Source organism: Leptodactylus fuscus, chromosome 7 (assembly GCF_031893055.1).
Source record: "Leptodactylus fuscus isolate aLepFus1 chromosome 7, aLepFus1.hap2, whole genome shotgun sequence".
Lineage (NCBI taxonomy): Eukaryota > Metazoa > Chordata > Amphibia > Anura > Leptodactylidae > Leptodactylus > Leptodactylus fuscus.
In genome coordinates, this window is record NC_134271.1 from 107,078,924 (window position 1) to 107,095,534 (window position 16,611).

General features: G+C 39.1%; 1 protein-coding gene across 2 annotated transcripts in view; it reads right to left on the reverse strand.

Annotated features, from left to right (window-relative positions):
- Positions 1-2,022: 2,022 nt before the first annotated feature.
- Positions 2,023-16,611, reverse strand: part of PPM1A (protein phosphatase, Mg2+/Mn2+ dependent 1A) — a 79,734-nt gene continuing 65,145 nt past the window's right edge. For both annotated transcript variants that reach the window (XM_075282781.1, XM_075282780.1), the window contains exons 4-6: positions 12,465-12,576; positions 9,067-9,124; positions 2,023-4,311 (exon numbers count right to left, since the gene is read on the reverse strand). In XM_075282781.1, coding sequence (XP_075138882.1) covers positions 4,282-4,311; positions 9,067-9,124; positions 12,465-12,576 — 200 coding nt within the window. In that variant the 3' untranslated portion in view covers positions 2,023-4,281. The remainder of the gene's footprint in view (positions 4,312-9,066; positions 9,125-12,464; positions 12,577-16,611) is intronic.

The following is a 16,611-nucleotide window of genomic DNA, read 5'->3' on the forward strand; positions in this document are numbered from 1 at the left end:
CATTGCTTGACTTTTTTTGCAACTGTCACAGCACTGCAATGCAACGCCATTCACCAACATGGTCATGCAAAGAGAGCCACGGCCATATCCAACCAATGACACAGTCAGTGCCCAAAAAGTTAGCTGTATCCAGTTTTCTGGTGAGAGCCACTAGTCCTTGATTTGCAATATTTCCATCAAAATCTTTTGCCCGAGTCATTAAACATGCATTAAAACATGTCTAGACAATGTAACTGCAAATATAGACTGTTTGTGGTAGGGTAGGAACAACAATAAATCTGCCTCCATCTTTCTGTATGGCCACCCTTACACGTGTCTGAAAAAACTTTTTTTTTTTTTTTTTTTTTTGTTCATTAGTAATTCAGCCCTTTTGAAAAATGCCTCTATAATTTGACACTATAATGAAGTGGGTGAATAACTTTCAACAAACAGGTTCTTTGATCAGTCCAACATGCGAAGAGCACGAGCATGCCGTATGGCCGAACATCAAGGGCTGGCTTCAACTACTTCACGCACCCTTTCGATGTTTTCCAGGGTCTGTATCAGTCGGTCACCTCCTCGTGCAGTTCTAGGTCTCAAAGAACCTGTTCGTTGAAAGTGATTCACCCCCTTCATTATTGTGTCAAACTTCGGAACGCGACCATGACGGCCAATGTTGAAATGATTCCGGAAACGTCTGTGTTTGAATGACAGAATGGCCTGTTTCAATAAAGGTGTTGTACATGAACACACGATGCTCTATCAACCACGTCTCCATTGCTGCTAAAATGGCGGCTCCTGACAAGCAGATATCCCCACTCTTTATCCCCCAAGGTTATCCCCACCTTGCATGGCGCCCCATTCAAATCATCCATACCTCCCTGTACCAGCACTGAAGGTATGCCTAGAGTTTCCCTAGAAGGCTGTGTGCTCTAGTATTCCCTCTAAGCTGAGCTTACAGGGAATACTTTAGAACATACTGACGTAGGTGATGTAGATTTACAATGTCTACAAGGAGGAGAATTTTGATCAACAGAGGGGAAAATGCTGTGCAAACTACCATTAAATACCATGTGAATAGTGCCTAAAATCAAGTGAATGGGGCCAACTTGCAATACCAGACACATTATCAAAAGTGGTGCCATTTCAGGGGCAGGGGGAAAGCAAAGCCCCTTTGTTTAGTTACTGAAAGATTCAAATGAATAGGAAATAAAAATATGTCCATATGTACCAATTTTACACTGCAGATTCTTATGTCCACAACTAAAACAGCAATGAATTTGCAGCAAAACCCAATTATATGTAAATCATGGAGTTTGTTGCAGAATTTACCATATGCATTGTGGAGGGAGAAGTCTGCAGAGAAACGCCTTAGCGAAAAATTGATGAAGCAAAAATACGCTTTTTTTTCCCCCTTGCAAATCCAGATAATTACGCCTCAGAATATTTGACTGCCCTGGACATACCATTGTAGATATTATTCCTGATAGATTAATTTCTCGCCTTAGCTACAGAAAACGGCATCAAACATTGCATGTGAGGCTAAAGCAAGCAATGATAATGCCACTTTGTATATAATTTATCAGTCAACCTTCCTATAAGGGAGATTACTCACAGTTTGCAGTAACCTGCATCGTGAATGCTGTAAAAGGTCCAACATTTAACACTGATCACCTGTCAGAGCCTCCACCAATCACAATGTGCCTTCATATGTCTGGATTAAGTGTACACTCTCACATACTTCATGTAAGATCTTATATTTACAATGGTATTTTTATGCCTAGCTGCACATTACACTTGTGAGGTTCTGCCTCTTATAAGGAAACAATCTGATTCATTTAAGGAAAATAAATGGCACTGCTTCATAAATCTAGGAAAAAAAAATAATTTACTAGTGAACTCAAACATTAGTCAGATAGGTTATCCCGTGACCACATGCACATAAATCACTAAAAGTAAAACATGTTACAAGAACATTTTTCACTGTACAACAATAGGACATTTTGCAGTCTTTATTTGAAGTTAAATAAAAGAAAGGTCTGGTGAACCAAAAAACTAATTTTAATACAATACATGTGTCTGTGTTCTTCATTCATGCTTGTAAAGGTAACAAAATGGAAAACAGACAAATTTCAGCACCTCAGTGATAGGTTAAGGATGTAGATACAGAAACACTGTTACAAAAGGAAAACTAAATCAAATAAAAATAGAGGAACATGTATAGTACAACTGAGACATCAAATCTGTAGGGAAATCCCATGTCTGTTTCATCTACACCAGCAACAGCAATAGGTTGCATCTGCAGAATGTAAATGGTGGTTGCAGTGAGACCGCTTCTGGGTGTCACACAGGAATCTTTACATGGCTATTGGCAATGTCCATAAATTACAGTAAAAAAAGACCAATATCTATGGTAAGGGGACAACTATGAGCTGCTGTAACCCAAGCGGCTATCAGCTTGTAGCATGTTAACTCTTATTGACTTGTCATTTCAAAGCACCTTATTATATCCAACAGTTACAACAAAAGGTCTAAAGGTCGACAGAGTTCAAGAAACAATAGAATTTTCTAAGGGTCACTCATATTATAATAAAATTCACACTTTTCAACAAGTTTGACTATGCAGGTTCTGTGGGATTCACACAATCTTGAAGTCTTTCCTTTATATGTGCTGTAATTGAAGTTCAATGTTAATATACATGGCTAGGATTAAAGAGGTTATCCAGGAGTTTAACGCTATATGGCCTATCCAAAGAATAGAGAATCAATATCAGAATGGTGGGGCCGTCTTTAGATGAGTCAAGACATATCAAATTAGTAGGGCTGTCTGTAGGGGACTCAATACATATCAGACTTGAGCCAGTGCTGGTTTACATGTGTACCACCCTACTTTCTATAGCAGATGTGCTCGGTATTGCACCATTATCATAGGCCCTCCAAACTGCTTCAACTTTCATAAGCTGAGAGTACAGTCTGATATTGACACTGAATGCTAAGGATAGGCCATGAGTACTTTATATAAAATAAAAACCCCTCAGCTACAACAGGTGACAAAAAGACATGAGGACAAAGTTTGCTTGGTTTACAAAGTTACTGTCACAATTATATTGGGTGGCAGAAAACCAGTCATTAAAACATTAACATGCTGCATATCACAAATACTGTGCAATCGCTAGTTTTGCTCATCACGTGAACTAGTGAAGTGAAACTTGGATCAGAACTTTATTTTACCACAGACAGAGCTCAGGACAACAAACAGCTGCTTGCAATAGAACTTAACATATAGTAAAGTTGCAAAATGTAATAAGGAAATGGGGGGGGTATGCTTCCCTCAAACACATTGGTTTCAATATTCATTACTACAAATTACTTTTTTTCCCCCAATATATATGGCAGAATCTTCCAAAAAGCAGACGAGAAATTACTCCTTTAATAATTGTGTTTGTCAAATCAAGCTTTATTGATAAAATGGAATTCAAAACTCTCTGTAGCAGCAACAGACCCAGCCAGTGTAGTTATTTATAATAAAAAGGAAAAAAAAACGAAAAAAAAAAAAAAAAACACACAATCGACACACACGACTGATTATTTGATAATGGATCTGAATGGTTAAATCGTGGGTACAGATTTGTTCATAAAAGACTGCATTGTCAGTCACATTTTAATATCAAAAAGAGGAACATTCTGTAATCAAATATCTCCAAGCCAAAAATCAAAGCTGTCAGAATGGAAGGCTGCTCTTCATCCTGAAAAATACTGTACACTAAAGTTACAAGTCTATAAACAATTTCGTAGGGACCCCCCAGCTGGTTATGTTGCTGCTCTCTGTCCAATCTAATACCACCACATTTACGTATAGGGTTAGATAACTGGTTGCATCACATAACAAGCTAGATCTCCTGTAACCTTTAGAGAAATTTGCAGTCCATAATTAAATATGACAATTTTGTACAAGGACAATTGCACTTTACAAACAAAAATAAAAAAATCATACAACAGAATTTGCTGGAGTCTGATTTACAACATGTATTGTCTGAAGGTACATTAACAGAAAATTCCATTTTACAAAAAAAAAAATATATATATAATATGTGTGTGTAGAGAAAGGGTATTAGGAAAACAGTACAATATTCGGAGGGGCTGTTTGTACTGATGGGAGTTTTATTTTTCACCAAGCTCACCCACATCATATTCCCTTCTGTAAATGAAAAAAGGTTGAGGATGGACGCTAAGAAGGATCACTGAGGTTGGGCTGTATGTTCATTGAGGATGGATGTAAACTCCATTGCTAAACGGATACATTTACCACATGTCATCAGTTGACGCAGAATCCTTAAGAAAAAAAAAAAAAAAAAAAAAAAAAAAAAAACATTTTAGTTAGCAAAATTTTTCATTTAATAATTCATTAATTTAAATGGTCTCCAACCTTTCAAACAAGATAAGTCGGTAGTACAAGCAATTATATAAAAAAAAACAAAAAAAACTTTAAGGCTTAGTTCACACGTGAATACCGTGTGGTGTAATTTGGTCCAGAAAAAAAAAAAAAAAAAAACACTTCCTAATTAGGAAGCAGTTTTTGGACCTTGAGGCGTTTTTCTGGAGCAGTTTTTGGTAAAAACCGCTTCAGAAAACGCCAGGCAGTTTTTCCCTCCCGGACAGCGAATGGACTGTAAAAACCGCATCACAGTTTTTGGTTGCGTTTTTCGGAAAAAAAACCAAGACGCGGCTTCTGCCTCCCATTCACTTCCGAGGTAGAATCCGCCTCAAGAAAGGTCATGTTGCAAAAAAAACCTAGCGGAAAAACAAACACCATTGTGAGAGGGAGGATTATGACGTGGATTCCGCGCCATAATCCGCCCCCTCTGTGTCCGTGTGAACGGGCCCCAAGAGCAGACAGAAGCATTTTTTCCAATTCATTAAAGACTGTTTCTCTTCTCCTTCCACCTCTGATAAATTTCACACTAGAAACCTCCTTATGCTGATTTCAAGGTCTATGCAAATTTACAGAGGGAAAAATAAACAGAAAAGAAGGAGGTGGAAACAAAAATGTCAGCTAAGGCCTCATGCACGTGACTGTACTTTTTATCCGCAATTTTGGATCCACATTGCAGATAAAAAGTATGGACTCTTAGGCTCAGTTCACACAGTTTTTTGGTCAGAAATCCGCCACAAAATCAGCCTCCAAAAAAAGCCTCCCAATAGTACTCTATTTGGAGGCAGATTCCTGACCAAAAAAAAACTCCATGTGAACTCAGCCTTACACACAGCAGTAGTTTTTGTAGCCGGGCTGAATTGAAGATCCACAAAATATGCAGCAAGTCCTATACCTGCCCATACATGGGTCAGTGCAAACCACAAATGACATATGAATACTAACTCGTATGCCATCTGTGCCTTTTTTTACTGACTGATAGACTAAACACAGTCATGTGCATGTAGCTTTAAAATCATGCTGGAGCTAAATAGAAGCTTTCCATCACAAAGCAGTTTATTCACAGATCAGTAAAGCATTCCCATTCCATTCCCATTCCCTTTGAAACAACTACTAGTTTGAAAAAACAGCAAAAAAAAAAAAAAAAATTGTCAGCGTATTTCTCTTCAGAGTTCTTTAGTGCTCCATCTGCCACTGTTTACATCACCCTACACATCTGTGTTTACACTCCTCCATCATGACATGTTGTCCACAGGGACTGCTATTTGAAGGCAGTTGTAAGTGATGTCACAGTGTTTGACAACACCTAGAGGCCCATGACTGGCTGCTGTGCACACATAACAGTCACCATGCAGGAGTTTAACACTTTCCCTGCCATGCACGCATGTCATATGATAGGGAGGCACTTCAGTATTATTTCTCAGGATCCATGAAGGGCTACGAATGAGATTTAGGATTCATTTTAAAGAGGACCTGTCACCACTCCAAGCCTGTGCAGCTTTCTGTCCCATGTTACAGATGCAGCTGCACAGACTCTGGTGCACTTTGAATTAGGTCTGTAGCCCTGCTTGTTTTGGAGATCTGAGCCCCGTTAATTCTGGCGCCCTGTATGTTAATTAAGGGCTTCACTGTCAGAAGGGCGTTTCTGACAATGAAGAAAGCAGCTACGTCAGTCTAACACTGTCCAATTAGCAGAGGACAGTGTCCGAGCTGCTTCTGCTGCGTAATCTCTGGAGTTCTCGTGAGATCAGACAGTCCTCTCTTCACAGGGCTGCACAGAAGACCCAGGCCGAGTATTGAAGTGGATGAAAGAACTTCACTGACATTCAAAAAATAAATAATCACTGCCTGTGCATTAACTGTACCTGACCCCAGGAGGAGGGGGTAACTGTCTCTACACATGTCATCTATCAGTTAGTGAGAATACTGTAATTTTGTCCTCTGTCAGAGGGGTATTCTTATGCAATACCTCTCAATCTAATCAGGATGTTTTTTGGAGTTGTGACCCAGATGTTTACCAGTGTCCAGATTGTGACACCAAGAGTTTCAAAACACACACTAAAGGGTAAGTTCACACAGCAGAAGATGATCTTGAGCTTCTGCCACCGGGCATCAGTATTCAGTTGTGGCTTTCTGCTGCCGAATAGGCCCTGATAAATATGCCTAACCAGCAGAGAGGATTGAGCGGTAAGATCGAGCAGGGCACTCATTTCATCATCCTGCTGTGACCTGTACCTCCCACTGAAAACAATCAGAAGCAAAATCTGAGCAGAATCTGCACCCAAATCCATGGCAAATTCCTCCATGTGAACTTACCCTAACATACTCAAATTCATCAAAGCTTACATTCAACACGGTCCCCCATCCTGATCTTTATAGAGTAAAACATGCTGATGCTATTCTATTGATATCCATTACAAGCTAATAAATCACAAGAGATGAATGTAAAAATATTTCTGACAGACGGAAAGACGTTCCATCAGATAGAAAAAAAAAGTTGTCTGCTTTCAAGTGGGCATAACTTTGTGTTTGTTTTTTTTTTTTGCATCTATCGGACAGGTGAAACAGAGTCTTGAAGCGGGTCACCAAATCTAGAACTATGGCTCTCCAACTGTAGTAATAATGAACTACAGAGGTTGTGTCCATAATATATGAGCCATAAAGCACCCATATAACGCAATTCTGAAATTGACCTACTTATCCCATTACCCAAGTAGAGAGATTAGCTTTATTCATTAGGGTTACAGTTTGTATAGGAGTATGGAAAATATTGGTATGTAAGCATTTACTTTAATTTGCTGGCAACAAAATTGGCTGGGGAATTTCTTTTAACACCTGCCCCTGTGTGTATGTGTATATATATATATATATATATATATATATATATATATATATATATATATATACATATACATACACACATGTAGTATGCAAGAACTCTTCACATCTTCCAGTTTTATGGGAAGTACATTTGGTTTACAGAAAGTGGTTACTTGAGTATGCACTTTAGCTTTAAATTTGATATTGTTTGTAATCTGTTTGCTGCAAAGTTGCATGAAGGTGTTGCACACATAAAACACTAAGTTGTATTTTTGTATGAGGTATACTGTACTCAGAAATGCTAATTTTGGCATCAAGGTAACTGTTTACTGTGTGCAGAATAGATTTTTAATACATTTGTGGATGACCGCAAAACATTGCTTGGCTTCTGTTTGTTTTTAAGGCTGAAAGCTCCTGTTGAGGTGTCTTTGTCACAAAGTTACATGAAGTTGGATAGGACTGTGGATCATCCATTGAGGCAAGTGTAATTTTCAGGTTGTCTGCTTTCAAGAATTATACAGGGTTCCGGGGTGAACTTGCTTTTCATTGTATGTAGTGCCTGCATTTTAAGGCTTAAGACTGAGGCACCACATGGCGTAAACGCCTTCATTTGGTTGCTGTGGAAACTTAGCGGAAAAAAAGGTCACTGTAAGGTGACTAGTGAATCCCATCCACACCTTATGGAAAAATATGCACAGCAGACATGCTGCGATTTTCATGTTTTGGAAACTGCAGCATGTCAACTATACCTATGGAAATGCCAGTGGTTTCCCTATAGGTATAACTGAATTTGTTGCCTCCATGGTTTTTCCCACCATGCTTTTTTTTTTTTTTTTTTTTTTTGCTGCAGCCCGCTACACAGGGCCTTAGTCTAAAAACAGAATTTTGTTCCTTACAGTTCATGTGTAGACCTAATTGGTACAAATGAGCTCAATGCATTTAGGTGTAGCAAATCAATATCCAACCAACCAATATAAAATGTATATGCTTTTTTGTTTTATAAAATATGCACTTTATACGAACTTCCACCTTCATTAAATTTTGATTTTTAAAGTGCTAAGCGGCTTTTTGACAATGTTGCAGGAGTCTACTTTCAGAAAATATCTAAGTATGAAGGGACAGTATGTTTTCTTTTTTTGTTACAGTCAACAGGAACGGAGGGGCTCCACCTGTGCCCATTACTCTACTACCGTTAATGTCAGTTGCTTTCATCCTATGACAGATGAACAAACCCCAATAACTGTTGTGTGAACACACCCTTATGTGCACATTCATGGTCAAAGTTAGCGAAAATCACACCATCATACCACGTGAGATTAAGTAGCAAAATTAGTTATACAGGAAAAAACTATTACTGTGCGGAACTTAAAGGCCACACTGAGGTGATCTGGAAACAGATCACATTTATCACCTTCACAACTGTGGCACTTAAATGGACTGTTCAGGCAAAAATGGACAACCCTTTTAACGTCCACATTGCGTCAGTGTCCTCCCTCACGTCCCGATTCTTCTGCTCTATGTCTTACAGAGTTCTGCTGTTTGTTAGTTTGTCAGTTTGTTATGCAGTTAACACTTGAAAATTACTTAGCTATTTCTGATGGTTAAAACGATTGCAACGGTTTGTTTCACCAAAAGTCAACTTCTGCCCATCCTAGAGTGCTTTGCTACTACCTGCCATCTTGGTGTTTTATCTGAGATTGCAGGAGCTACACACCTCCGGGAGTCCTCAACTTCCGGGCTAACATCTATAGCAGATGCACTATGATAGTTTATCTTGTACAGGACAATTTTTTATGACTTGGAAAGACTTTAAAAGGTTTATGTAATATACTTACAGTGTCATCGTTTCTATATGGGTTCAGTTTGTTGTACACTGCTTCAATTACACTCCGCCTAAATCAAATTGTAAGAATCACAACAGTATTATAAACAAACATGGAGGACGACTTACTATAAGACAATAAGAATGCAATGATTTACTAAATCTCTTGCTGGATATGCTTACATTTGGACTATATCACCACCACCAGTGTACATTATACAATAAAAAGTACAATAAATAAAAATACATGAAAATGAAGTCTTGTTTTCAAACCATTTAACTGCTACATACTTTTTCCTCCATGGACCACTGGATGTATAAGAAGAAGAAAAGAAAAAAAAAAAGTCTACATAAATCTCTCTCTTCAGAGAAAACAGTCTCCCTTCACTTGTGTGTATCATAGGTTTTCATTTTCTTGTACTGCAATGACATCCAATGACACAAACTTGCTTGTGTTACGTTAAATGTAGAAATGGTGGATCTGCAGACTCCACGCTGGCAAATTTCAACACAATGACATGTGGGTTGGTTTTGAAATGGCTCGGTCAAAAAAAATTTTTTCCCCAAAAAACGATTTTACACTATATCAAAGTATAAAGGGTGAAATCTGGTCAATCTGTGGCACAATTTATGCACCTTGCCGGAAGGAAGGCTTATGGATTAAGATGTACATTATGATTTATAGCTATACAAACCCTCTATATGTGGGCTCAAATGCCTTAATATAAAAAGCTCATACACTAAATCAGTCATGACTATAAAACCACCTAATACAGTCTAGAAGACCAGCAAACCCTCAGTAACAACTAGAGACATTCTTACTAGAGATGAGCGAACACTGTTCGGATCGGCTGATCCGAACAGCACGCACCCATAGAAATGAATGGAGGCACCTGTGGCGCCGGCCGGCCGCCGGCAAAGTCAGCGTCACAGGTGTTTCCATTCATTTCTATGGGTGCATGCTGTTCGGATTGGCTGATCCGAACAGTGTTCGCTCATCTCTAATTCTTACAGATCAGACTTGCTTTTCCAGCACTGATGCTTCACCGGATTGAGATGTGGGAAATTTAGGAAGAACTGGTCACCACAGTCAAGCTTCTCTAAGCATTCCTAATACTTGTAGTCTGGGCATCTGGATTATCCTGCTGAAAGAGGCCACTGCCATTTGGAAATACAGTTGCCATGAAGGGCTGTACTTGGTTTGCAACAACGTAGAGGCAGGCTGTAAGTGTCAAAGTACGATCAGCATAAATGCAAGGAACCGAGCATTCCCAGTAGAACACTGCCTGGAGCATAACACACCTCTGTTGGCTTGTCTTCATCTCCTAGAGCATTCTGGTGCCAATTACTCTTCACTAGTATCCAAAACTTTGGCAGGTGCCATGACAACTTAATATTTATATCACTGGTCATAGTTTTAGGCCCAGTTCACATCTGCGTTTGGGGATTCCGTCCTCCTCCTGCAAGCAGCACTTTTTCTCTCTGCATTTTTCGTGCAGAAACCATGGACCCCATTATAGTCTAAGGGGACCCCAAGCGGACACCTGAACGGAAACCATTTGCAAATGTGAACCAGGCCTTAAGTGTTACGGCTGATCAGTGTTTAGGAACAAACTTTAGAGTTTAGAAGCCACCTACAGTATATGGATTCAGGAGAAAAGCTACATTTGCAGCAAAAACAAGACCTTCTGTATGCATTCATAGAAAACAATGCAAAAAGTAAGGTACTAGTAGCATATTTTATTGCCCTCTGACCAAGGAGGAAACAGAAGGAAAAAAAATAAATGAAAAAAAGATTAACGATTCATATATTATCCAGGCCAGTATAAAAGGAAAGTGTATTAAGGGGACGGTATAACAATAAAAACAAGGGGAACACAAAACGCTAAAACAGGAAGGGGAGGCAGGCAACACTATGCACAACACAAAAAGTGATCATGCTATACAACAATATGCCACAATTCATAAAAATAAAGTTCATTAATGCTAAGAAAAAATTACATATTATGGATGTACAGCTTCCAATTGACACAGTGTAGAGGTGCTGCCTGGAACTGCAGCCTGCTCCCATTCACTTGAATAGGAGCATAGCGATATTCAGTTGTATACCAGGTATATGGCTTCTGATGGTCAAAAGAGTGGATCATGATAGGGCCAGATGTAGGACCCCAAGCAATCTTAAACTAATGGCTAGAGTTGAGCGAGTACTGTTCGGATCAGCGATCCGAACAGCACGCATGCATTGAAATTAATGGAAGCACCTGGTGCTTCCGGTTTGACGGCGGCCGGCCGCTTAACCCGCCGCGTGCATTGATTTCAAAGCGTGCGTGCTGTTCGGATCGGCTGATCCGAACAGTACTCGCTCATCTCTACTAATGACCTATATATCATTTTTATAAAAAAATTTTTTTTTAAAGAAAAACAATTGTGGCAGCACCAGCAAATCTGGATATCATCCTTTAAATTACACGGCAGAAACCCCTCTCCAGGCAAAAGGGTTTGCAATAGAAAACTGGACATTTTTCCATCCATACAAGTTGCTGGCAGACCAGATTGTTTTATCATTTCGTATACAATTATTGGTATTGCATTTACTTTCATAGGGATGAGTATCACTGTGATGACAGCTTTACTGCTTATGACTGACCATTGCCGTCAGTCATTTATTAATGAGCCGCAGTAGAAGTCTGACAATGGGTCATCATATTCTTGGCCTACCGACCCCACAGCTCTGGATAAAACCAAAGAAAGTTTCACATGAAGTGATTAACCAGCTTACAGGTCTCTGAGCAAAGAGAAAACACATAATTTGTTCTATTATAATGGACTGGCTAGCAACAAGCGCATCACCATAGGTTCCAGGAGCCAAAACCTCTAGCGATCAACACTTTGACAACACGCATGTTTATGCGCATGAGACCTGTGTGCTAGCCGTGTGTCTCACAGCTAGGACACTGACTCATTTATATGGCTCAATACACACAACCGTATATCATCACGGGCCAGTGTATAGGGGAAAGGGGTGGTGGGGCAACAAAAAGAAAAAACCAAAACCAAACTCAGGACAGATCCACCAATACCTGCTAACAAAGCAGTGAAGGCACACGGATGTCATCCAGGTGCTATCAGTGCTATTCCATCATGGCCCGGCTACATGCACACGCTTGTGTGCATATAGCTTAATGACAACCATGTAATTTAGGGTATGCCAGGCCGCAAGCTCCTCTTTGCAAAGGCTTTCTGCTCTGACTTATATCACTACACCTCTATATGAGCAGGAATTATAAATGTAGGGGGTTTTATTAGTCAAATACTAAATGTAAAAGATCATTTAAACTTATTTTCATGAAGTGTGGCATAGTTATTCCTACACATAAATGTGACAGACACAAAATACTCAGGTCAACTCACTTGCTTGCCAATTCTCCTCCAGGTGGGAGGTTAGGGATGGTCTCAGTGGCTAACGTACGCATCACATGGACTAAGTCCGGTACACCTTCTTCACCCTGCTTCTTTATGATCTCTAGGAATTAGAAGTACTTGTTTTGTAAGTGCTATTCAATTGCAACCAGTGTAAAGCACAGCTAACCATTACAATCATGCAAAGGAATGCAGTATCTTGTCACAGGATAAGATGCCTTCTGTGTACCATAATGAAAGGCAATGAATGCTTTACTCTACAGATAAATATTCCTGAAGCAATCTGACCATTTTACATGCAATTCAATATATAAACGCTAAGCCATTTTTTTTAGTACATCAGATCATCCACACACCAAAAAAAAAAAAAAAAAACCCATACATTTTTACACAATAAGGTTTGGTGCTGAATAAAAAGCAAAGATATCAGATTTGTTTTGCCAAATTATTTTATTGTGTAAGGTTAACATCTAAATTGAATCTACAATTGAATCTATTGCTGAAATTAAATATACAAAAATAAAAAGTATGTTCTCTAGACAGTAACATCCTGGAAGAGGATTACATAGAACAGTCTCCACTAAACAAGTACATTAGATTAGTAAACTATAATACATACGGCATAATACAGATGACAAATCAAAAAACCATTAAAAAGGAAGAAATCAAAATAGAATAACCCACATACAAAATTATACATCCCCAAAACTCAAAAGGTTCCAATTTTTATCATTATGCAATTAAAAAGGATAAAAAAAATCTCTGCCTTAGATTTTGGGGGAATAGTATTTATTAGCCTTCTCCTATCCTGCATAGTTGATCTACAAGGTAATGGAAATTTCTCTAATAATTTTCTATATATGGTCTCCTACAAAGTTGAATGTTGTACAAGATATTCCCTTAACACCTGCGAGTATGAAGTAACTTTAGATCAGGACTAAGGGCAAGTGTGGCAAAATAACCAAAGATTTGTTATTTGCAAAACCCATCTGTTTGTAGGGTAAAAAAAAGTGCGCAATAAAAATTGTGGCAAAATCTGTGAACTATATGATTTACCACATCTGGAAATAAACAACCCTAATGTCTGGTGCGCTCTTCCGTCACAGGATGAGAGCAGACAGACATTAAATGATAGATTAAGACTGAGCCCCCTCAGTCTGTGCCCGCACAATGTAGAAAACATGATGGGAGCTTTCTGTTTTTAGTTTATTTTTTTTTTACTTTTCTGATGGAGGAAAAAGTCCTGCATCAGAGAAGTAAACAAACATGATGGAAGACAGTGTCCCTCTTTTTTTTTTTCTTACATTAGAGTCAATGGGACTGAACACAGATGGACGGGCTACAGAAGTAGATGTACAAGTGTCAGTTCCTGTTAACCCATGACAGATGACCGAAACTGGCATTAGTAACTATAGTGTGACTGTAGCCCAAGCCTTAAAATGTCAGGTAATGAACTTGTCTGACACCATAACAATACTTCTATATTATAATGCCAGGGGGCACATATGATCACTGTAGTGCTAGTGAATGTACACTTTGCCATGTGCTCCTACTGATCACCATCAGGAACACACCCCTTAATTCAACTGCCAAAAAGACCACACCAGGGTAAAGAGTATGTCATGGGTTTAAAATAGAAAAAGTTAGGAAGGAAAAAAAAAATCCAAAAAACCAAAATCCAACACAAAATACTGAATTGCTTCCTTTTATGAAAGGGACAATATTGCGCATTATCTTTCATTACACTTAGAAGACCCATCAGGTCAAGGGTGAAAGTTTAAAGGGGTTTTTCCAATCCCTAAAAGACCATTAAACATGACAAAAAAACAAAAAACAAAAAAAACCACAACACAAAACAACAGAGCACAAGGTGTAAATACACTACCCATGATGGATGGGGAGCAGAAGGAAAGTATTTTACAGTTTGGTATTCTTAGCAATATGCTAATTATTAAGAGTTGGAAAACCTCTTTAATGACACTTTGCTACACTCACCTACTCCACAAGGCTTTTCCTTATTCATTGCACTTAGTTAATAGACATGTATGGGTACCTGTACAATATTGTACAAATGGTATGTTTGAGAGTATAGTCTATGCATATTGTACACACTACACAAGGTTTGAGCCATGTAAACTTGTACAGGGGCTAAAAGGAGAATGCTGGAGCACAAAACATCTTCCGCCCTCTAAGTCAGTTCTGCCTTTGCACTTGTCAAAACCTAAGTTTTAAGAAGATTTAAATTAAAAGGGAAAAGTGTCCCATAGTTTGGGGTGAGACTGCCAGCACCCCAAGTGATTAAAGAGAAAAGTGGTCTGCAGATATCCCTAAATGTTTCATGTGAAAGGGCTGGTGCTGCACATTCTTAGGCCCCACTATTCACTTCTACAAGACTTTTGTGGGAATGCGGATGACTGTTTTTTGTTTTTTTTTACAGAAGTGAATGAAGCTATGGCCAAGAACGCACACCACTGCTCTATTCACAGCAGACCATTTGCAGGTCCCCTTTTTGTGATCAATTGGGATGCCAAACAGTCAGACCCACAGTGATCACAAATATAATGGTGTTTTACACACTGAGTAGGGGATTAAGAGGTCTGGGCTGCTGGAGACCTCTACTCTCCAATGCTCTATGTCCTATGTATGGCTATGCATGAGTCCACAGAGGCTGTAGTGACTACTACTAGTAACTACTCTGTCAGTTTTATAGCACAAAAATTTACAAAAAAGGAGAAAAGTCAGCAAACAAGACTATTTAGGCAAGGACATAATGACCATGCACTTGTACACAGACACAAACTATAGAAATGCCCAACTTATGAAGCCAAAGATTAACTTTGCATTTGGAATCCAATAGCGTAACATCTGCTGTAAATGCCACAATAGACTACCTGAGAAAACAAGTGCATATTTGTCAATCGATAGCGTTATACTATGTGGAGGAATCTAGGCATTAGAGCCAACACAATGACACAGCCCACAGAGTAAAAAGTGCTTTATGTGCTTAGAAAAATTCTAAACTATACCTCAAGTGAGAAAAGCTATGTATAGAAGTTTGGTATCACTAACTTATCAACCTTTGTTACTATTATGCCATAAAAAAAAAATCTATATAAATATATGATATGAATAAAATCTCCACTTTTTTCTTAAATTCTGTGTTGCTGAATTTTATTAGCACATTTTTTCAGGCTTAAAGGGATTGTCTGGGATAAAATTATACTTCTACGCTAAGCTACCTACCTAACTTGCTTTGTTTTATAAAAAAAAAAAAAAAAAAAAAAAAAGAGAGAAGAGGAAGGAGGAAGAAAGAAGAAGAAGTATATTTACCTAGATCGCCAGGGCGGTCCAGTGACTGCCCCATGCACATTTTCCGGTGACGTTCAGTTTCTGGAAATGAAATGTCACCAATACTAATCTCCATCCCATCAATCTTATCTGTCTTCCTGTCCAGATCTCCTGGGCACAAATCATCACTGCCTTCTGGGGGACCAGCTCCTCCTCTTAATGTCTGCCTGCCTCTCACGGCTGTGTAATAGAGCCACAGTACTGGCTACAGCACATACTGACACTCCGGCTCTATTGCACAAGCAGACGTCAAGTAGATGAACCAGCCCTACAGAAGAAAGTAATCTCCTGTGCTCAGAAGATCTGGACAGGAAGACAGGCAAGTATTATGGGGTGGGGGTTGTTTGAGTTAGTTGGGAAGGGCGAGTTGTGGGCAGGCGAGCTAGGGAAACAGGGAGGGTGTAAGAGGGGGTGAGAATTAATGCGAATCAGCTCCGAGTAGGAAGTTCTGTTCTGCAGAGGATGCCAGGAGCTCACAGAGAAACCCAGAAATCACTAAACAATGCTAAAAGGTATTTGGGTGTACTTATTAACTTAATAGCACTAACTGACTAAAAAAAATAATTTTGCCCAGAAAACCCCTTTAAAGGGATTCTACCATTAAAACTTTTTTCTGTGGATAAGTCGTCGGAATAGCCTTTAGAAAGGCTATTAGTCTCTTACCTTTAGATGTGATCGCCGCTACGCCGTTCCTCAGAAATACCAGTTTTTACCGGTATGCAAATGAGTTCTCCCGCAGCGATGGGGGCGGGCCCCAGCGCTCAAACAGCGATGAGGGCGTCCCCACCGC